This window comes from Setaria italica, chromosome IX (assembly GCF_000263155.2).
Source record: "Setaria italica strain Yugu1 chromosome IX, Setaria_italica_v2.0, whole genome shotgun sequence".
Lineage (NCBI taxonomy): Eukaryota > Viridiplantae > Streptophyta > Magnoliopsida > Poales > Poaceae > Setaria > Setaria italica.
In genome coordinates, this window is record NC_028458.1 from 34,754,232 (window position 1) to 34,776,799 (window position 22,568).

Below are 22,568 nucleotides of genomic sequence, written 5' to 3' on the forward strand. Positions count from 1 at the left end.
CCGGCCGGATCTGGCGCCCCTAGATCCCCTTTCTTCCCCGGCCAGATCTGGCACCCTCCCTTCTTCCCCGGCCGCGGGGCGGCGGCGGCGGCGGGTCGTGGCGACCGGGGTGGCGGCGGCAGATCTGGCCGCGGGGCGGCGGCGGCGGCGGGTCGTGGCGACCAGCGGGGGCGGGTCGTGGCGCGGATCTGGCGCCCTCCCCTTCTTCCCCAGCTGTGGGTCGTAGCTGCGGCGGGGGTGGGTCGTGGCGGCGGCAGATCTGGCACCCTCCTTTCTTCCCCGGCTGTGGGGCGGCGGCGGCGGCGGGTCGAGGCGGCGGCGGCGGCGGGTCGAGGCGGCGGCGCCGGGTCGAGGCGGCGGCGCCCTCCCCTTCTTCCCCGAGTACTCTACTTCCCCGGCCGCGGGGCGAGGGCGGGGGCGTGTCAAGGCGGCGGCGGGTCGTGGCGGCCGGCGGGGGTGGGTCGTGGCGCGGCGGCAGATCTGGCGCCCTCCTTTCTTCCCCGGCTGCGGGGCGGCGGCGGCGGCGGGTCGAGGCGGCGGCGGTGCGTGGCGGCCGGCCGGTGGTGGTGGCTGGCCGGAGGTTGTTTTTTTTAATTTTTTGCAAAAAATGTTGCCGAGTGTTTTCTGGCCACTCGGCAAAGACTTTGCCGAGTGCGCGACACAAAACACTCGGCAAATCCGTGTTTGCCGACTCAAAATTTGCCGTGTGCCGTTTGCCGAGTGTTACACTCGGTAAACGGTTTGCCGAGTGTTTTTAGCCCTTCGCCGAGTGCCCCTGGCACTCGGCAATGTTTCTGTTTCCCGTAGTGACACGTTCCCAAAGATCTAGTTAAGGTCATTCTCAATGCAAACTTTGCATTGAGAATGGCCTAAGGAAGCTTTGAAAATAAACACCATGTTCCCTTGGCCCTTGACCACCATTAAACCGTTGACGTGACTACGTGAGTGAGAAAGATATAGTTACGGTCATTCAGGAGGAAGATCGCATTTGCTTCCCTACGTTTCGTGTTTATAAGACTTTTGTTCTCAATGTCCCCTTAAGGCCTTTAAGATTCGAAAGGTCAGAGTTCTGCATATATGAGCAGCAGAATTTGTACGATCTTAGCGTCTAAACATATCAGCTCAAAAAAATCTACAACTTAGCATTGTAGGCACGCATGTTTGGGGATCTTAAGGATGATTTCCACCCTCGGTTCGACCTTTATTTTATCCCACATCATTGTCAGGGTATAAACCCCTTCGTGATCTGAATTCACATCCATTCACCGGAACTCGAGAAAATAGAGGAACAAATATTGTAGGAAGCTGAGGCCCACTACAAGCCTTTGGAGTTGGCTACAAGATGGTTTTGGCCTCCTTCCATCGTTGTGCCATGGTGGAGTTCACAAACTTGTAGCAGATCATCGAAGGTACGTACTCGGAGGTGATGATCTAATATATATGTGTGAGCAATGTTCTTAATGTTATCCAATCTGTTAGCAACACATTGCCTTCTTTTATGCTTTCTACTATCATGAATGTTTTTATCCTTAGTCTAATCCATAGTTAGACTATTTGGCATGTTTTATATAATTATGGTAATTAGATCTACTATGTTGACTTTTCATGAATACACGTTCATTCATGGTCGTTTCCTTAGAACCTCTCGTGCAGAACGTTAGGATCGTGATAGGATCTGGACTTAGCAAGACATTAGTACTTAGAGGTAGATCAGAGGTAGACCGGAGATAGTAGTTTAAATAAGTGGTGCCTTCACCAATCTTAAGATCTGCCCAACCTAGTATCTGGAAACTGCTTAGAGCAACTCCAAGAGGCTGCTAATCTTACCCTCAATATCTTTTTTAGGAAAAAAGAGAGAAAAAATGAACTCCAACAATCCACCTAAACCTTTTCCAACTTTTTAGCGACGCTAAAAAATAGCCTGCCACCACGTATATTTTAGCGTTGGCGTTCCTCCCCCAATCCTGATTCCCGCACACCCGCGCGTCCCTTCCTGGGCCCAATACGATGACGTGGCCTGTGTTTGAAATACTGGGGTTATTTATTAGCGATCTGCTGTAGACTGATATGTTTTTGGGGGAATTTTTTTTTGAGAGAACCCCTAATATATAGTTTTGGGGAAGAATTTTTTAGAATACTCTTGGAGTTGCTCTTATGTTTCCTACCTTGTTTCATAAAAGACAACGACCACAGATGCAAATGTCAGAGACAGCAAGAAAGGCTTTTCCGATTCCATGGCCTGTCTCCTTTCTTATTGGTTTCCATGATGACTCCATCAGTTAAAATCGGGAAAGCCGCTTGACATCAATACTATTAATTTGCAGCAGGAAAGTAAACAGGGAACAAAAGAAAAACAGCCAAAACTTATGTGTGCTGTCTTGGATTCCGAGCAGTAAAGAAAGCACCGTAAAATAGGCAAATACTAGTAGCCCGGTGGAGATTTGGAGTGTAGAAACATGATTAAACTTTTCTCTTCCCATTAATTTGGAGTGTAGAATCATGATTAAACGTTTCTCTTCCCATTAATTCCACCTCTTTCAGTTCCAGATGTGATACGTATATATACCCCAATCAAGTATCCAAGGCTTTTTCACTCATCGATCTACACCGTTCATTCTTCCTTAGGCGTACGCGCAACCATTCCAATCAACGATGGAGGCTTCTTCACAGAGGAAGAAGCTCTCAGCAGCCGGCGTCGTCCTCCTGCTCGCCATGGCCGCCGGTACGTGCATGCATTGCATGTCTGAGACATGCAAGAAGTCGCAACGAAAATTGGTGATCTCGTTTGTTTATCTGAATAACGTACGTGGATGTGCTTGAACGAATAAGCTGCAGGGCTGGTTGAGGCGGACGAGTGCTTGTCAAAGAGCGCCACGTTCAAGGGTATCTGCATCCACTCGGATAGCTGCCACGACGTCTGCTTGCAGGAGAGCCGCAGCGCCTACGCCAGCGGCAAGTGTCGTGGCTGGTATCTCACATGCTGGTGCATCTCGCGACGCTGCTGGGGCCTGTACGCACTTGGATGAACCAGGAAACCGTACCGATATGATGTGTAATGTTGGGTTGTGGGATCATGGTTTTGGTACAGAAAGCCAGCCCATCATCGTAATAAAATTGATGGACTTATCAGCTGTTATATAGTGTTGTGGTTCTCCATCCCAAATTACTATTCGTTAACTTTTCTAATTGCACCAGGCATAACATATAACATATATCTAGATGAGTAACTAATTCATATTTAGTTTTTAATTGATATTTAAATACCGGATTAATTTTTAGTCAGAATCCAAACAGGATGTTAGTAAGAAATGTCGTGCCTTGTAGTACCGCTCCGTCCGTGAGGCCTTCCGAAACATGTATTGGATTAGACGACGAGCGAAATCTCAACTCTATATATATTGTTTGTGTTTCTATTTTAAGGTTCTTCGTGTACAACGTATAAACCTGTTTATATATATCAAGCAACATAACATAACAAGTATTTCTCTGGTAGTAAAGTATGTCAATTTAACTAGTTATTTTTATGCAGACTTCAAGAATTATTTTACAAGTTGGAGTGCCAGTACAAGTGGGAGCCCATCAAGCCCTCATGGAAGTGGCAATGTCACTCGTTCGACTGCAATGCTGTAGATAATATACCCTGCATTTCTTGTTTTAGTTTAGTTTCTCACTAGAAGTCATCCCACCTATAATTTTTTTTCTAACTCCGCCACTGCATGTGTACAGAATATGTTATTATTACCTAGAGTGTGCCTAGGGATAAAACAGTAAGGATTCTTAGATTCCGAGATATGAATGTTGAACTATGTTGAATTGATGGTATATTCAAAATGTTAAATCAAGGCCTCGTCATTTTTAAGGCTTGTTTCAACATTGTTCTAAATAATATATCGTTGTCCGTCTATTGAAATCGTTCTCTAAAGGAAAAGTGAACATTATTAGTGTAATTTCCAAAAGAAGTATGTATAGTACTATATATAAGAAGGAAAAACAGAATAGACGACGAGATCGTCCTGGGGCGCCCCAAAAAAAAAGGCAACAGTAAAAAAAAAACGCGCCAGGTAGGGGTCGAACCTACGGCCTTCTGCTTAGGAAACAGACGCTCTATCCACTGAGATACAGGCGCATTTGATGCTTTACGTCCTACGATAGCTCATAAAAAAAATATTTTTCGATGCTCGAGCTCCACCGAAATGTGAACAGGTGGTGTATCTAATTTTAGTTACAATAGTAGAGGGGAAAAAATCATTTGCATATTACGAGGGAAATAATCATTTGCATGAGGGTATATAGTAGTATATTTAAGCCAATTAACAAGCTAATTTTTCTGGAAAAGCACGGTCTAGTCTTGGTTAGGTTTTTGATCTAATTAAGGGCATGTTTGGATGGACTAAAATTAAAGTTTAGACATCTATAGCTAAGATTAGCCTTATCTTGTTTGGAACCAAAACTTATTTTTAATCCATTTATTGGTAAAAGTCCATTCTATCCTAAGGGGATGTAGGAGAAAAAATGGTAGGATTTTATTGGGAGGGTATTCTTGGTCTTTTACCATTCGTGTCTAAAATTAGCCCCAATTAACTGGGTTTGGAGAGCTAATGAACTAAAGTTTAGCCGGGGGTTGGTTAATATTTAACCCTCCTTTAACCCCACTATTTAGATCATCGGGGGCTAATTTTTAGTCCAAGCAGGACCTAAGTTTGACTTCCAATTGAGAGCAGCAATTGCGTGCGGTAGTCACCTCAAGTCCTCAACAAAACCAGGTTATGTTCTACTCCGTATTTTTCTTTGTTTCAGTGCTGCTGCCATTGTTTGATGGGATGTGCTTAGTTTGGGTCATTTTCCTAGTTGATCTATGTGTTTTGTGCGTGGCGTTGCGCCCACAGGTCGAGCCGCACAAAACCAGCATCAGCATCCACCGGTCAGCTAGATTGGATACGCGGAAAGAGCAAGTTGGACATGCATGGTGTGTAGATGTGTCGTTGAGATTCTCTGGCATCCAACAACTTAATTGCTTCTTCAAAAATTAATTAATTCCGGGCTATCTAGATACAATGCATCTTTTGATTCGTATGCGTAGCAAAAGTTATATAATATTAATAGAGTAATAATTATTGGTCAAGGACATTTCGTAATGAAATGAAATAAAATGGCCCGAATACAAAGCTCCATCCACAAATACTTTGCCAGAACAAACGCAATTCCCTTCAAGTAGAACAGGGACAAAGGGTCGATCATTAGTCACCTACAAGATAGTTGCTCTCCATTTGTATATACAGACAGATACCAATAGTTTGTCCATCAAACAGAAGTTTGTACCTAAAATTTTTTTAGAGCAGAATTTAGATTATTCACAAGGTCAACTGCGGTAGAAGATCCGTCTTCAATCTGCACGGTTACAAAAGCAAAAGAAAAAAGACATCATATTGGTATCAAAATCCAAGATATATTTTCAATTTCAAGCGTCCTTCCAGTTGCACGCGCGGTCTACTTGCATGGTAATATTGGAGGAGAATAATTGCATTTATTTGTCCTAATTCCTACAAAATCCATCCACTAGACATATACAATCTTATGTGCATCGCATTGGTATCATGGTTTACCTGCGCGGTAACGGTGATGTTCAGCGACGACGACTCGGAGAGCGGCAAGACGTTGGTGTTGATGATGGTCAGGCCGTGCTTCTCCAGCTCCTTGAGCACCATGATCAGCACCCCCTTCTTCTCCCGGCACACCACCCTCAGCATAACCGTCCTTCCCCGGACGTCGGCCTCGATCTTGGGGCTCGCCTCGCCGTCATCCTCGAAGCCGATGCAGCACCGGGCATCCAGCGGTGGGGATTCCGCCGTGCTGCCGGTGCTCCGGTGGTGCTCCTCCTGCAGGGCCTTGAGCCTTCCCCTGAGGTGGTGCACGTAGTCGATGGCGCTCCCTAGAAGGGACACCTTGTCTGTCTGGGAATTGAACAGTCAATCCTTGACGGTAGTAGTTGCCTTGCGTTATCTCTGATGATATTCGCTGACGGCCAGCTATGTAGCTAGTTGGCTGGCTCACCTTGGTGACGTCGGGGATGATGGACGCGAGTGTCGCGAACTGGAGGTGCATCTTCTCCCGCCGCTTCCTCTCCGAAATGACGTGCTCAGGCACGCTCGAGCTCGCCCTCCGCCCGCCTTTCGTCTCCTTGGTCATCGTCAGCGACGATGTGTTGCCTTCCTGCTTGTGCTCTCGCGCAGAGAAGCTCAACTGCTTTGAGTTGCCGTCGACGAAGGAGAACATGCTGTCGTCGCCGCCGCCCGCGGTGATGGCCGTCGGGAAGCCCTTGGGGTAGGATTTGTTGATGTCGTCCCCGAGAACGGAGAAGGCTGCCGGGTACGAACGCTGCTGCCGTTGATCCAATTCTACTTGCTGTTCTTGAGAAGGCTGCTCCCAGAGCTCGTTGGCCATGGATTCCGCAAGCTGATGTATGCTCAGCGGGTCAATGAAGTCGAGCTCCCGGAGATCCTCGTTTTCCTGCACACAGTTGCAAACATTGCCCCCAAAAATACAGAAGGAGCATGCATGAATTTTTCAGTGCAAATTAAACAGCCGGCTCCTTTAATTTGAAGAAGAGATCATCCGGGGTACGGCTTACCAGTTCCTCCAGCCATTGATGATCGAGTGAGGAGTTCATCTCTGTATGTACTTCAAATCTGGATCGCAAGCGTATATAAGAAGTGTCAGTGTCCAAATTGTCAATATGAGAGAAAAAACAGTTAATATGATGACTTTAATTAACAGACCATGATAATCTCGATATCACACGCCCACATGCTTATAAGAAGAAGAATGTAATATGAAGAGAATGGTGGTTTCGTGAAACAAAAATGAGAGATGAAACTAATAATTTTTGTTATCGATCTTCTGCTGCTCAGACCGCGAAGATGATGAAAGGAACGAACCCTTAGGCTTCTTATAGATAAAACACAAAAGTAGTAGTTGGATAGTATATATATGATGCGACATGGCATGCCTACATAGATATCCTCTAAGTTGACTTCCCTCTCCTATAATTGAGGCCACCCAGCTAGCTAATGCATGCGGTAGTCAAAGCTGACATATGCTGTTCTTAATCCCTCAATAGGGCCCTATTGCTTTGTACTTTTGATTAGTTGAATAACTGCCAATTGTTCAGTGTGGTTGGCGATAAAATTAAACAAGTATTCCATTCAATTCCTGATTAATATTTGTTTAATGTGGGGTCCTTCTTTCAGCATACCCAATCCGGCCGTAACCATTCAATTCTTAAAGTTTTTTTTAAAATTAAAAATATCATAAAGTACCAAAACTATATAGCTTAAATTGTGGTATCTAGGTACCGTAAAAAGGCTCATGCATTTTCCTAGATTAATTAAAATGTTATAATATGCCCATCTCAAGAAAGAAAAAGAGAGTCTACCATGTTTCTATTTATGCAAACGCAATGGTGCAGATGTAGATGCATGTAATAGCGCATAGCCTCGACAAGTTTGAAGTCTTAATCTGAACTTCAATTCATTTTGTTGTACTGGCTGGGTGCAAATAAAACTGTCTAAACATATAGTCTCTAGCTAGCTAGCTAGCTAGCAGATTATATATTGAGCCAAACAGAAGAAAACAAACTTGTACATATGGTTCCACTAATTAATTAATCACTAATATATACGCATTGCCAGCAAGCAGTTATGTGTATGCCCACAGATTGAGCCACAAAACCAGCAGGTTGCAGAAACACAGCCCCACTAGAAGCTGAATACATACGTGGATAAAGGAAAAAGGATTAGCTAGTAGAGAGGTGCACACGTACGTACATGTACTGCTTGTCATTGAGATTCCGCATGCCTAATAAGTCAAATAAGTTGTCACCTAGCACATCAATGATATGTTATCTGGTCTCTTGGATATATTATACTATTTAGCCAACAACTTGATTCTGAAGACTAAAAGTGTTAGTGTCCCCGTACTCCCGTAGCCTGTAGGGTGCAGTATACATGGTTGATGCAACATTTTTGTAAGATTTCTTAAGTCAACACCATGCTTTTGCAAGCATTGTACATGTGAACATTTCTTTTACCAAACAAATGTATATTGTGAACAAAAGGTTGAACATCATGAACAAATGGGTTGATATCACCTAACAATTTAGTCTACAACACGAATGAATAATTTAAAATTATGAGAAAATTAGCCTAGAAAGTGAACATATATGATAACTTCGTAGACGATCAAATTGTTCTGAACAAATGAGGCCACGTCGCGAACAAATTAATCTTTCACACGAACAATTTAGTCTATAAACTGAAAAATAATTGAACATATCAAACAAATTAGTATACATTGAGCATTGATCATTAGTCAATGTAAACAAATAGCCTCGAAAAATCAAGTATAAGTTTTTTAAAATCAAATTATATAAGGCATAAAAATGGATGACAGAAATAATGAAAAAGAACGCCATGCATGATGGCCGTGGGGCATGGGCTGCTGTGCTAACAACCGTATATATTACTGGGCCGATTCCTCCATCAACCTGCGGACGTAAGGTACTTGAATGGGCTTGTTCGCTGGTCCAATCTGGGCTGCTTTCCACTCTGATGTGGTGATGAGCTTCTTTAGCCTAAAAGCTCTAAGGCCGCAGTTGATCAGATGGAAATAGGCAATGGGAAAAGAAGCTTAGGAGAATACAAAGCCTACTAAGAAGCCTGGAAGTAGGAGGAGATACTTTGCTCCTAAGGCTACTTAGCTAAGTAGTGGTCAACCACCAACTAGCATTCCCGTAATCTCTTCAGTTTAGAATATAAGGTGTTTTAGTTTTGTCATAAACCAAACTTCTCTAATATCTACCAGTTTGTAGAAAAATATATTAACATATACAATATCAATTAAATTCACTATCAAGACAAATTCTATGGTGGATCTAATAAAACTAATTCGATGTTGTAGATGTTATAGTATTGTTTAATAAACATTGTCAAAGTCTGAGAAGTTTGACGTAGGACAAATTAAAACACCTTACATTTTTCGGTGAGAGTAGAATGCATGTGGCAACCAAACTTTACCAACATATATATTCGAATGACAAGAAGGAATTAGCGTAGTTCTGTGTTACAATAATTTAGTAATTCCAGTTCATTCAACAGAACACTGGTGGAAATATGAGAATTTGTCCCGATTGGTAAGCCTCGTATCTCTCGAAAAACCAACCAGGACTTAAAGATCCCGCCCCGGGCTTTAGTCCCGGGGGACTAAAGCCATATCTTTAGTCCCAGGCCATATCTTTCACGTGAAATATGCGCGTGCGCGGTGTGTGGGATTCAAACCCACCGACCTCAAGCCTCGCGCAGCTTCCTTACCATCTCACCTACATAGCACATCTGACTGAGTAGGTGATGCAATCCTTTTGTAGTAACTCATGGGGAACGCTTTAGTCCCGGTTGGTAGTCAAGCTTTAGTCCGGATTTGTAACACCAACCGGGACTAAAGGATCACCTTTAGTCAACCGGGACTAAAGGTATCTCCATGGACAAACTTTTTATTGAGGATCACCTTTAGTCTCGGTTGAGCCTCTTTAGTCCCTGGTCCAAAACAACGAGACTTTTAGAGCTGAATGGAAGGTCGTTTCTCTACGTTTACTTAGTAACAAAGGACGGACTATGTACAAAGCTTATATTGGCTCCATTTATTGGCAGAACTAATATGAGGCATTTTCCCCTCAAACAAATAGAACTGGTTCACTAGTCAACTGGTTGCTGCCACTGCATTTCCATTTATTTGTACGTACAAATGTTAACTACTTGTCCACTGGAATTTCAACCTAAAACTTTTTGAGAGCTGAATTTAGATTATTCACAAGTTCAACTGTGGTAGAAGATCCGTCTTCAATCTGCATGGTAAGATGAGGAATAAATAAAAGAAGAAAAGCATCATTAATTGACCAGCCACATGAAAGTCATATGAAATTATTTATTCGTACTAGAGAGAGAGAGATTAAACGTGGAATTGGCGAGTAATACGCTTATTCTGGTTAATTTATATTACTAATGAGTAATTACAGGAAATGTTCCATGCAATCACAAGTGAATGAAGGTTTAGACGTTGACATGGTCTCCAAAATACAAATTTGATTACTCATTTTTGTTAATATTTTAGTAGTAGCAAATGCATAGTAGTACGAAACTATGTTTTTCATACAAATTTACTTGTATATCCCTTTTCAAATACATACAGTAAAAACTCAACATGTAAAAATGAATTTGTAATAAAAAAATTAGAATTATTGACTTGAGACAACTCCAAAACATTACCTATTCGTGACTGAAGGAAATATCTTAATTATTGTACCTGCTTCACTCAAAAAGTTGTGGAAAAGCACTGGAGAGGCGCCATTATATTGGACTTATGTTCCATATATATTTCCCTTCGTCTTAAGTACTCTGTGTTTTTTTTACCTCCCACATTCTCCTAACTTAACTTTGAGCATAAAATTTTCTTACAGTGTATTTCGTGGCCATAGAAATACATGTTCAATTACAAACGTATACTGCTCCAAACTCATCTCTGTAGTTAACCTAATTGTTGGTCAATTGTTACAAAATTTTAATTCCACCCATAGGCAGCCCCTTTCAAAATACACGCACACCGTACCTCATAGTTCTGGACAGAGGGAACAGTTTACCTGTGCCGTGATAGTGATGTTCAGTGATGACTTTGCGAACGGCACAACGTTGGTGTTGATGATGGACAGGCGGTGCTTCTCCAGCTCCGTGAGCACCATGATCAGCACCCCCTTCTTCTTCCGGCACACCACCCTCAGAAGAACCGTCGTCCCTTGCACGTCCGCCTCGATCTTCGGGCTCGCCGCGCCGTCGCCCTCGGAGGCGATGCAGCAGCGGCGTGCGTTCAACGTGGTGGGGGACTCCGCGGTGCTGCTGCCCTGTTGGTGCTGCTGCTCTTGCAGTGTCCTGAGCCTGTTCCTCAGGTGGTGCAGGTACTCGATGGTGCTGCCCAAGACGGACACCTTGTCTGTCTGTGAGTGAAACAGCCAATCCCTGATGGCATTAGTAACCTTGTTGTTTATATCATTATATGTCAGTGTTATTGCTGACGGAGACTAAGGCATGTCTCTCACCTTGGTGATGTCGGGGATGATGGACGCGAGCGTTGCGAACTGGTGGTGCATCTTCTCCCGCCGCTTCCTCTCGGCGATGACGTGCTCCTTCACGCTCGAGCTCGGCTTCCGGCCGCCGCTTTTCTTCTCCGTCGTCGATGACGAGCAGCATTTCCCAACGGTGCTGCCGGTGGCGACGCTCTCTGCTTGCCCTGTTTCCTCTTGTGCCGTGAAGTTCAGTGGGGCCGACAAGCCGCCGGCAGTGAAGGAGAACATGTTGTCGATGCCGCCTGCACTGACAACAGGAGTTGGACAGCGGCCGTTGGCAGTGTTGAGGTTGAGGTCGCCCACGAACGCGAAGCCTTTCGGCGGTGGAGTGCATTGCTGCGGTTGATAGTTTTGTTCTTGCTGCTGCTCTTGAGGAGCCCGAGGCTCGTTCCAGAGCTCGTTGGCCAGGGATTCCGCAAGCTGCTGCATGCTCAGCGGGTCGATGAACTCCAGTCCTCCAAGATCATCGTTCTCCTATGACAAATTTAAACAACAACCATTGTCCTTCAACTTCAGCTACGTAACTACAAGGTGCTGAAAATATCATCCGATAATAACAGGAATATATCCGCGCAATGGAAATGGCTGCTTTGAAGGTCTGGGGCTTACGAGTTCTGCCAGCCATTGACTGGCCGAGGAGTCCATCTCAGTAGACTCAAGCGTGTTATAAACCGGATCAAAGCTATCCAAATGTCAGCACTCAAGAAGGCTATTTGATGCAAACTATATTTGACAAAGCACATAAGCATACGCTAATTAAAAGATGAAGTGGAGAAATTTAAGTAAGGAAGAAAAGAAAATCGAAGAATCAAATGAAGTACTAGCACTTGAACTTTGAGGCCGATCGACTCTGCGGCATACCTGATAGATGCTGGATTTGTGCTCTGTTGATGAGAGGAGCTTGCAAGGTTTCTTATAAAGCACACGGTGCAGTACGTGCATGAATCTATTGCTCGTGATGATGCTTCTTAGGTGTTTCTATCCTTAAACAACTAACTAGAGATAGGGTAGTTCAGGATATATTCTGAGCCACGCTCCAGTGTGTTGTATTTCAACTGTTGCAATGCATGTATTATCAATCATCCACGAAAACAGTGTATTAATTACATGTGAACTTGTGATATATTTGAAGCTTGCCAATGTTTTAGATCTCTGCAAACAGTATTTTGGTTCGATCCTTGTCTTGTTCCGAGTTGACTTCCTTCTCACCTTATTTTTGGTACCCCAGGCTGTGCATGTGGGGACGTGCTAGTCAAAGCTTATGTTGTTTTCAATCCTTCAACAGGAGGCCCTGTTGATGTACTTCTCTTCACTATAACAACTCCCAAGTTGGAGTCTTTGTGTATAAGAAATTAGACAGTCTTCCACTTCCTTAATTTCTCACCGTTTATGTTTATAAAGCATACGCGCATATCAAGATTTAAACTTTGCTATCTTTAACCAATAATTTAAGCAATAATTTTTTATTTTTATGACGTAAACTTAATATGGTTGGATTTGTAATCAAATTTAGTATTATAAGTTTATAACCATAAACAATATAATATAAGATAAATTAATGGTAAAAGTGTAATTTGGAAGATCGTGTCATATTGTATCACGCCTTATAAAAACAAACAGAGGGAGTATGTGAAGACTTGCAACAAAAAGATGAAGAGACTTAGGGGGTGTTTGTTTCTTTAGGATCTCCTAAAATTCCTGTCACATCGAATATTTAGGTACTAATTAGGAGTATTAAATATAAATTAATTATAAAACCAATTGCACAGATGGAGACTAATTTGCTAGACGAATCTATTAAGCCTAATTAGTCTATAATTTGACAATATGGTGCTACAGTAAACATGTGCTAATGATGGATTAATTAGGCTTAATAGATTCGTCTCGTGAATTAGCCTCTATCTGTGTAATTAGTTTTATAATTAGCTCATGTTTAGTCCTCCTAATTAACATCAGAATATTTGATGTGACATGAATTTTAGGAGATCCTAAAGAACCAAACACCCCTTTACTTCCAACGTGAGTTTTTTTATTTACCAACTCCTGTGGTACTTAGTTCTTTGCTATAAAATTCCTGTAAATTCCTGCAGGTTTCCCAGGCAGAAAGGCATTAGCATATGGAGAAATTACATTTGACTCTTCCGGGGAACCAGTAAATAAAATGACACCCTCAGTTCCTCATTACATGCATGATACGAGATGTACGTAGATGATGTCCAAGTAGCATCAGGTTAAGAGAAGAGAATCAGGGGGCAATCGTGGGCAACACGTGCGTGCCGGCGAATCCAACCTGAGACTTTCTTTTCCTCGTATAGGAGAATCATATTTATTAGTTCCAGCCCACCATGTTAAGCGCTAACTTGTTTGACTTACTCTAAACTATATGCATTAATTATATCGATCCTTCCCTAATTGCACGTAGTCCTGGCGGTTTGTGCCATTGCACCCACAGTTTCAGGCAAAACAAGCAGCTCCTCTGTCTATCAGCACCCCATATTGCAGCTCGATCTGTTCACGTATAGGTCATGGATGATCGATCGGTTCTAGTGCTGGCATGCACGATGGCCACCTGTGAATGCATGTGCGTGCTGACGGATCCAAATTATCTCGTCTCAATCTTAACACAAGCGAGTACATCATCTTGTAGATTGTGATCTACATATCTTACAAGCATAGGCAGGAGGCAGGACGTAGCTACAGCTAAATGTTCAGTGAATGTGCACCACACAGAAATGGTGACAAGTTAAGTACATGTCGTTGTTTGCAGAGAACAACTAATGCCCGCTACAGTATATAGCCAACTTGGGTTACTTGGGAATTCTCAGCTGTTAGCCTTGTTTCTTAGTAGTATTGGGTAGCATATATGCACCGTCTGAATACACTCTATCAAGTCACAAATACTTAAAATTTTGGATGATAACTTACCTTGATCTTTAAACCATGGCTTTGATATCGCCAACGTTTTACTATATATTATATGTGCATTCATAATTTTATTTTCAAACTACATATTTTGAAAGTTCGACCTGGAATCTTATTCAAAACGTCAAGTGTCTGTCTGTGGCTGCAATTTATGACTAGGTCACTAAGGTGGACATGCATTGCATTAATTTTCTTTTTTTTGGCTATATATCCTATTGATATAGTGTCTTATTGCAAACATTAGTTTTGTCTTACTCTAGCTGTCTTCCTAAAGCGTGTAAGCTGTTCTAACGATATTTTCGCAGCCATTTGAGTTTTATTTAACATCCACCATTGCCAACTTGATCAACTGCATGCCTATGGCACGTCTAAGTTCGACGCCATCTTGCCCTTTTTTTTTTCTTCTTTTTGCTAACTCATATCTTCTGATGTCTAGTCCACTAGTTATTAGCAAAAAGTTAAAGAGAAAATGTCTAGCTTGCGCCCTTAAACGACTAGTGCATGCATGATAGTATGATTTAATTTTCAAAATTCAATTACAATAGCAGATCATTTCGATACCTTTAAGCTTTTCAAATCGGAAAAGTTATTATTACACTCCATCCCCTTGGCCATTGAAAGGTGGCATTCCATTCAACGCTCCTGTCATCATTATCATGATTTTTTTTAAAAAAATACAGCATAATGGGTCCCACCTGTCATCGCATCCTCTATCTCTTAATCCATCCATCCGCACACCCAAAAAGGCTAATGTCCCTACTTTCTCCTCCGAGGCACCACTGCAACAGGGAGATATCGTCTCTCCTACTCCAGGGACGGCACAGTCTCCCGCTCCTGCCTGCTGACTGCTGTGTATCGGCCAACTCACGGATGGAACAATCTCTAACCACAAGAAAACTACACATTCTGATCTGTATCCTTACAAGAACATATATACATAGTGAGGACGGTGCTGTATAGCATCATCATCCTGTTCCTGTCCAACTAATAGCCTGTATCTGAAATGTGTCCTGTAACATGTGTAACTAGGGTGGATTAATTTGTGAGCTATCCTCTCCATCTTTCGGCAGTTTTACGCCTTTACTCTGTTTCGTGTGTCAGCAGGATGCATGCTCTAGCAGTGCTGGGCCATCAAATCTGACGTCCTGTTCATTCTTAAACAAAAAAGGCATTCGTAGTATGCATGCTTTATGGCTGAAGAATACCGACACCCAAAGGTAGCAGTTTCTTTCACTGCAGGAAGAAATCCAAAAAAAAAAAAACAGAAAGCCAAAAAACAAAAAATTAAATTGCTTCGTTGAGAGTCGAACTCAGACCTCCCGCTTACTAAACGGTGCTCTACACTGAAGCTACGAAAGCAAATCGTGCCCAAATTTTAATTTTATTTTTATTGATCGGATATAATGTGATACCTTTACCACCCGTGCCACGTAAGTAGCAACATTCAGGACAGATGACATTCGACTAGCTAGCTCTACGTTTGCTGCTGGCTGGCCCCTAATATTCTATCAGAACTGACCGCCGGCATGGCACCATGAAAGCCAAGAGCAACTTTAGCATGGATATTGTACTTTCTCAAACATGACAACAGAGAAGCCATGACGCAATGCACACAATTGACGCGTTGTTTACTTTGAAAATATCCACGAAAAATTACGGGACCGTCAAGCCACTTCAAACTTCCTTTGGAAATAATAATAAGTGTTCCATCTGTAAATTTAAGTCGTTTCAGGGATTTTATCTGTCAAATTTTTAACTTTGTCCATAAATAAATAAATAAATAAATAAATATGGGCATGGATCCACAAAGTACATTTTTTGCTAGAGTCATCATGAAATTACTTTTATAAATATAATCATCTTTGTTGAAATGTCATATTATCATAGAAATTACTAGTTAAGTGTTGTATCGTAAACGGTGTCAATATTCTAAACGTTATACATGTGCATTAGGAGGAAGTGCCAGTTTGATCACATTTTAGAGTTCCCCTACCAGCTTAAAAAGCTTAGCTAGTCACGAGCCACTAATGTGGGTTTGATTTAACCTGTTCTTCTCCGTCTCTTTATATCAGTTAGTGTGTGTTGCATCCCTCCGGTAAACATCAGCATATGCTAGAAGGAAAAAATGATGAAGATGTTTATTTTTTAATATATGGCACTTAGTACATGCTAATTAGTTTTTTTTACAAACATCATATATTTAAAAATAAAAGGAGTAGTAATTGATATTTCACACTATCCATACAGGCTCCTGAACTTATAACGCTGATGGAATGCCAAATGTACACGGTAAGCCAAGCAATAAAAATTAGGAAATATCTATGTTATCCCTTTATTCAAATTCAAACTAAGAAGAAAAGAGTGATAAGCAGTTTCATGTTTAGCCACCATACCACATTTTCAGTCAAAATCAGTCAGCCAAACATCCATCTGTACGTTTGGACAACCAAATTTGTGAATGGAACCATTTCTCTCTCGCTCTTTCTTTTTTGTTGATGGCATACAGATGAACCTGAGGTAAACTGTACATCTGACATGGTCACAGACTTGTCAATTGTCATTTACACATGCCAATATAGAGAGCTTGAGGACATGTAAATTTGGGAGTCATGAGCAAAACTGAGGCCTTGTTTAGTTGGCCAATTTGGGAGGTGCCAAATTACTGTTACAGCACTGTAGCACACTGTAGCGTTTCGTTTGTATTTGTGAATTATTGTCCAAATATTGACTAATTAGGCTCAAAAGATTCGTCTCGCAAAGTACAACAAAACTGTGCAATTACTTTTTAATTTCATCTACATTTAGTACTCCATGCATGTACCGCAAGTTTGATGTGATGGGAAATCTTCTTTTTGCATAGTGTCAAAGTTGGAAGTTGGGAGTAACTAAACATGGCCTGAGCCTCGAGTAAAACATCCAGGACAAAATTGGCTATTCACTCTTTTTGTTTTTTTATCTTATATTCCTAGAACAAATCTCAACCATCGATTAAAGCCCAAATCAAGCAATCAGTGATTCGCAACCCGCCCAAATCAAGCCAGATTCATTGTCAAAGCAAGCTCAACAAAATGCATCTTCCAGTGAATCAGTGATCCAGTTCCTTCCAAACAAAGCAACCTCGGACGCCCAAGGCAACCTAACTGTATTGCCGACGAGGTGGCAAGGACCCCAAACTCCCGTCGCGAAAGAAGCACAACAGCAATGGCGTTCGGCCTCCATGGCAGCTTCTGGAAATGAGAAATAGTCATCAAAGATCCCAATTATATATGTTCAGGAATTGGTTGCAGCATTTCCCTGATTTGGTTCTGAAATATCGTAAAATGTCCAGGCCACAGAAAAATAACTTGTTTCCCTGCATATTTGGTTATTTTTTGTGTGCTGATTATAGTCTAGTGACCAAGAGGACTTCTGGTCTGAATAAATTCCGGTCCTGGTTCTAGCTTTAGTAGCAGCATTTTGTCATCACAGGAATCTGGTCAAGTTTGATTGATAAATAATAGAGTATTCCTTTGCTGTTCAGTCTGGGAGAATGATTCGGTTGTTTTCCTCCATAACCTGCTACTATTTCTAGCAATCAGGATCTGTTGCCAGTATGGATTATGGAGTAGTAGCACAGCAAGATGTGTCATTATAATTTAAACAAGTGCACTGGGTATTTCATTCCCCTTTCCAAGAACTGCAGCATGCTAATAATTTTGTCAGTGGTGAGATTCTTAGTTGCTTTTATGTTTGGATTGTGGAGCGTTATTATCTCCGAATTTGAGTCGGTCCTGATCAACTGCAGATGGGTATTTCTGATAAATACATGGGTTTAACAAAGGAAAATAAAGTCTTAATCTGATATGAATGCCAAACAATTTCTTCAATGTGCATGCCTAGTTGCAACCAAGAAACATGGGGAACTGATTTGAACATTTTGTTCAATCAGCATGAGCATTGCAGTGGCAGATGACAAAGGCGAGTGTTGGAGTACAAATGAATTGCCCACCTCTCCCTATATAAGCTTAAGCTTTTGGGTTGAACTAGTTGGTGCATGCAACTCAATATGGTATCAGGGTCAGAGGTCTCGAGTTCGAATCCTAGTGGGCGCGGTTATATAAAATAATTGTAGCTCACTCCAATCTCCACGTATGCGACTTGAGGGAGCCTGCACGTGAGGGTAAGTGTTAGAGTATAAGTGAATTGCCCACCTCTCCTCGTAAGTTTAAACTTTTGTGTGGATCTGATTGGTGCATGCCACATATTGCTGTGCCCCCATTGTGCAGGGTCAGCCAGCTGTCCTTTGTGCTGGGTCATATTGGTCGTAACTCGGAAAAACTGTCGGTAGTGTCGACTACCTCTCCAACCCAAGCTAGTACGTCATCTGGAATGAGCACATGAACAGCTGCATCGTGCCATTGTGCATTGTGAGCTTCACCAAACACCCAGTGGTCCAGGATCTAGGTATTGCCCGAGATGATGTGATATATCATATATGCTGTAGGTGAACCTTGCTGACTGTGTTTATCTGCATGCCGATTTTTTTTCAAAAAAGAGAGAGCCTTTATATTATATCTCATAAATCGAGTTATTACATTCTTGATCAACAATTTGCTCAATACACATAGGGTAACACAAACACCACACTGCCGAATGCTTTGTTTGCTTTGCCTATCGAGCAAGTTCATGCGCTGCCCTATTTTGCTCTCTCTTTGCATGTTCCACCTTCCATGTCGGTAATCTACTTGCCCCTTCCTTCATAACGAAGTGTAAACGAGACTAGCTTCCTTCATAATGAAGTGTAAACGAGACTTAAGGCCTTCTTTGTTTTGGAGCATCGCCACCAGAGATTTACAGTCAGTCTCCAAGACCATCTTCTTATTGCACCATTCAGCTGCGAACCTGAGCCCTCCCTACACGCTAAGGCCTCAATTTCCTCTGCATCACTTCCATGCACAAAGTACTCCCAGGCCATGAGTTCTACTACTTCATGTTCGTTGTGAATAACTATCCCAACCCTTGCTTCACCTGTACTTTCATCAAAGGCGCTGTCCACATTTATTTTGATCCAATCAAAAGTCGGCAGCTTCCATTTAACTGTTGGCTCTGCTTTCTTACCCTGCTTCTTCAGTTTCAGTGTATTAATGACCTATTGCTTCCCCTTTGGATCAAAAGAACTACTATGCTTGATTGCACATAGTTCCTCCCAATACTTGCATAAACAATTGAAAAAAAGTCCATTTTACTCCCCTCACCTATCCACTTCATCCGCTTAACCCCCTGAGCAACGTTCTGGCTCACTTTACTCCCTTGAACTATTTTATTTGGTTCAATCTACCCCTTAATTAGATTTCTCTTTTTTGTTTCTTCGTGTATGCGTTGAATTTTGAGTTCAAATTTTGTGAGCATATACAAAACATGATGCCTTATGTTAAAAAATTATACTAAGGGGGTGTTTGGCAACACTCCACTCAAAAAACATAGCTCCACTCCACCAACTCCACAAAAACATGGAGTTGTTGTACGTGTTTGGCTGGTTGCAGTGTTCCAGCTTCAGAAACCTGAAGACTTATTGTGAATAGTCTATTTTACCCTTTGTGAATGGTCCCACATGTTAGTCTCTCCTCTTTTCCCTCTTCCCTTCCTCTGCTCGCACTAGCCTTGCGGACGATGACGAACTGCGCAAGGACGAAGTAATTAGAGGAAAAAAAATTCTTGTCCAAATTGATTCCCGCGGGCGAACTAACCAGCCGAGCCTCCGCAATCAGATCGAGCTGACTTCCGCCATCGAGCCACAACTCATCCTTCAGTTGAAGTGAGCAGAAGTAAAAATCAAATTAGCTCTCTAAAACCAGATTGAGTAAGCCATGTCCTCGATGGCAAGCAGCGCCTCCGGCAATCAAGCTTGATGTCGCATCTGTACACGAACTTCAGTTGCTTCGAGGGCATCTCCCCATCGGCAGATCGGCTCCATGCTCGATCCCGTCAATGATGCCGGCGCCAGTCTCTATAGCGACCCGCTCCTCCAAGGCATCTTCATGTACTGTTGTAGATGCAAATTAATGAAGAGAGAGGCAGCAGCACCGGCGTGGCACCCCTGCAGCCGGCTAGTGGGGCAACGGCACTTGTCCCGGCCAGCTGCAGCGGCACAGCCTCTCGCTTGCGAGGTCCCACGGCCTGCAGCCCCAGCGCAGCATGGGGTGCGGAGGTGGCACCCGCAGCCATTTTCGTAGGAGATTGGGGCCGGCGGCACCTAATCCACAGGCGTTAGCGCTAGTTCGAGGAGGGGGCGACGAGAGGATGGGAGGGGGCGACTGGAGAACAGCGGTGTTTGGTTTTGTTTCGTGAAGTGGTACGTGTGTAATTAGTGGCATGGTGGGTAATTACCCACAACTCCATGAGAAGTTATGTAACAGAAGTTTTTGAGCACCCCTTAAGGTACTTCAAGAAAAATATGGATCTGACCCCCTACTCCACGTTTTTTCTAAAGCAAGAGTTTGTGGAGCTGGACGTGTTTGGCAGGAAGTTTTGTGGAGTTGGTGGAGTGGAGCTACTTTTTGTGGAGTGCAGTGCTGCCAAACACCCCCTTCATGGTTATTTTCATAGGTTAGGAATATTTAATACGAAATTGATATTAGATATACAAATTGTATGAAAGTAATCATGAAAAATTCTAATGTATTTTTCTAACATAGAGCATCATGTTTTTTTCTCGAACACGCAGGAGAGCTACACATTATTGTATTAGAAGAAGAATTGGCTCAAATTACAGAACAACATCACTCCACCTTGGGCCAGAGTAGAGGATGTTGGGATTATACTATTACAAACGAGACAACACAAAAGACCTGACCAAAGAAACTCCATCCAACTCTAACCTGATGTCCTACCTAGGCCTAGCGCTGATAGCCCCTTGGCTCCATCCATCTGCCATAGGTGGGCCTCATCCCTAGAGGACTGCAGGGCTCCTTGGACATTAGGAACAGATCCATCTAACACACAAGCATTACCATGCTTCCATAAGATCCAAGCACCTAGTATGACCAGGGAGTTAAACCCCTTTTTCTGCTGCTTTAAACATTTTCTCCAAGACTTCCTCCACCATTCTGCGAAGGAGCTGGTTCTTCTGTTAGGGACAAGGTTAGACAGGTTCAAAGGTTGCAGGATGTTGAACCAAAATTCCCTAGCAAAGACACATGTGGTGAGAATGTGCTGGACCATCTCATCTTCCTGGTCACAAAGAGGGTAAAGTTTAGGGTGAGGAAGTCCTCTTTTTTGCAAGAGATCAGCTGTCCAGCAACGGTTTCGAATGGCCAACCTAATGAACATCACCCATGATTTCCAAATCCTCTTCCAGGGATCAAATGGGATAGAGCCAACAAGGAAGGCTCTGTATGCTGATTTGGTGGAGAAGAGACACGAGGCTTCAAACTTCCATTGGTGTTGATCATCGAAGTTATTGAGAGTCACCTCCGAAAGGGCATCCCAAAGCTGCAAATATTCAACTAGACCACTCAGACTAAGTGCCCCCCTTATATCAACTACTCAAGAAAGATCTTGGAGTGCCTGGGCCACTGTTCTTGTCTTTCTCGTCCTCAAGGGTACACACTTGTGAACTTTAGGTGCTAGATTTTCCAGGGAGCAACCATCCAGTGGTCGGACCAAAATAAGGTGTTCTCTCCATTTCCAATGGAAGTCACTACTGCTATGGCAAACATGGCAAGATTGTTTGGGTGAACAGGTCTATCCAGACCAGCCCAAGATCTATCAGGTCTGGTTTTTTCAAACCAAAGCCAACGTAGTTGTAATGCCCAACCCATGATCTCAAAGTTATTTATACCCAGACCACCAAGATCAATGGGCCTCATGACCTTTTCCCAAGCCACCAAACAGCAGCCACCATTCACCTTCTTTCTTCCTTTTCACAAGAATCCCTTCCTGATTTTGTCAATTGCCCTGATGAACCACTTTGGTACCTTGATGGCGATCAATAGGTACAAGGGGATGGCAGTGAGCACAAAGTGAACCAACACAGCATGACCAGACATATTCATCAATGCGGCTTTCCATCTTGGGAGCTTTTCTGCTATTTTCTCAATCCATACGATCTAATCACCTCTTCTTAGTTTCTTATCAGAGATAGGCAAACCCAAGTAAGTGCAGGGAAAAGTTGAGGTTGTGCATTGCAAAGTATTGTTCACTACATCCACAATTTTGTTGTTGCACTGAATGGAAATCACACAACTCTTGTTCAAATTGGTTTGCAGGCCAGACACGTCACCAAAGATGTGCAACAGATTTTTTGTAAGTTGCTGATCATTTTCCTCTAGACGGATGAAGAGCACCACATCATCTGCATAGAGAGATGGACGCTGCCCGGTGGAATGGAGAGGTAGGAGCACCCCCTCCGATTCAGCTTTGCCAAACAAGCTATTCAGAATGTCCATGAGCAGAATAACGAGCATGGGAGATAATGGATCTCCTTGTCTTAGTCCCCGCT

The 22,568-nt window shown here is 42.8% G+C and overlaps 2 protein-coding genes and 1 non-coding gene across 4 annotated transcripts; all 3 read right to left on the bottom strand.

The window, feature by feature from the left end:
- Nucleotides 1-4,053: 4,053 nt before the first annotated feature.
- On the bottom strand, nucleotides 4,054-4,126 carry TRNAR-CCU. Its single transcript has one exon. It is a non-coding gene; the product is annotated as a tRNA-Arg (tRNA).
- A 997-nt stretch (nucleotides 4,127-5,123) lies between these two features.
- Nucleotides 5,124-6,935, bottom strand: LOC111258410 (transcription factor bHLH19-like). Of its 2 annotated transcripts, XM_022829606.1 has the most exons (5): nucleotides 6,777-6,935; nucleotides 6,629-6,686; nucleotides 6,052-6,507; nucleotides 5,604-5,951; nucleotides 5,124-5,388 (listed from the first exon to the last, which is right to left on the bottom strand). In XM_022829606.1, the coding sequence occupies exons 2-5, from the start codon at nucleotides 6,665-6,667 to the stop codon at nucleotides 5,320-5,322; spliced, it is 912 nt and encodes a 303-aa protein (XP_022685341.1). In that variant the 5' UTR covers nucleotides 6,668-6,686; nucleotides 6,777-6,935; the 3' UTR covers nucleotides 5,124-5,319. The 2 variants fall into 2 exon arrangements, with proteins under 2 accessions (XP_022685341.1, XP_022685342.1); XM_022829607.1 differs by having other exon boundaries at nucleotides 6,629-6,935.
- A 2,891-nt stretch (nucleotides 6,936-9,826) lies between these two features.
- Nucleotides 9,827-11,812, bottom strand: LOC111258463 (transcription factor bHLH19-like). The gene is made up of 4 exons (XM_022829736.1): nucleotides 11,777-11,812; nucleotides 11,141-11,641; nucleotides 10,688-11,038; nucleotides 9,827-9,895 (listed from the first exon to the last, which is right to left on the bottom strand). The coding sequence occupies exons 1-4, from the start codon at nucleotides 11,810-11,812 to the stop codon at nucleotides 9,827-9,829; spliced, it is 957 nt and encodes a 318-aa protein (XP_022685471.1).
- Nucleotides 11,813-22,568: the final 10,756 nt, after the last annotated feature.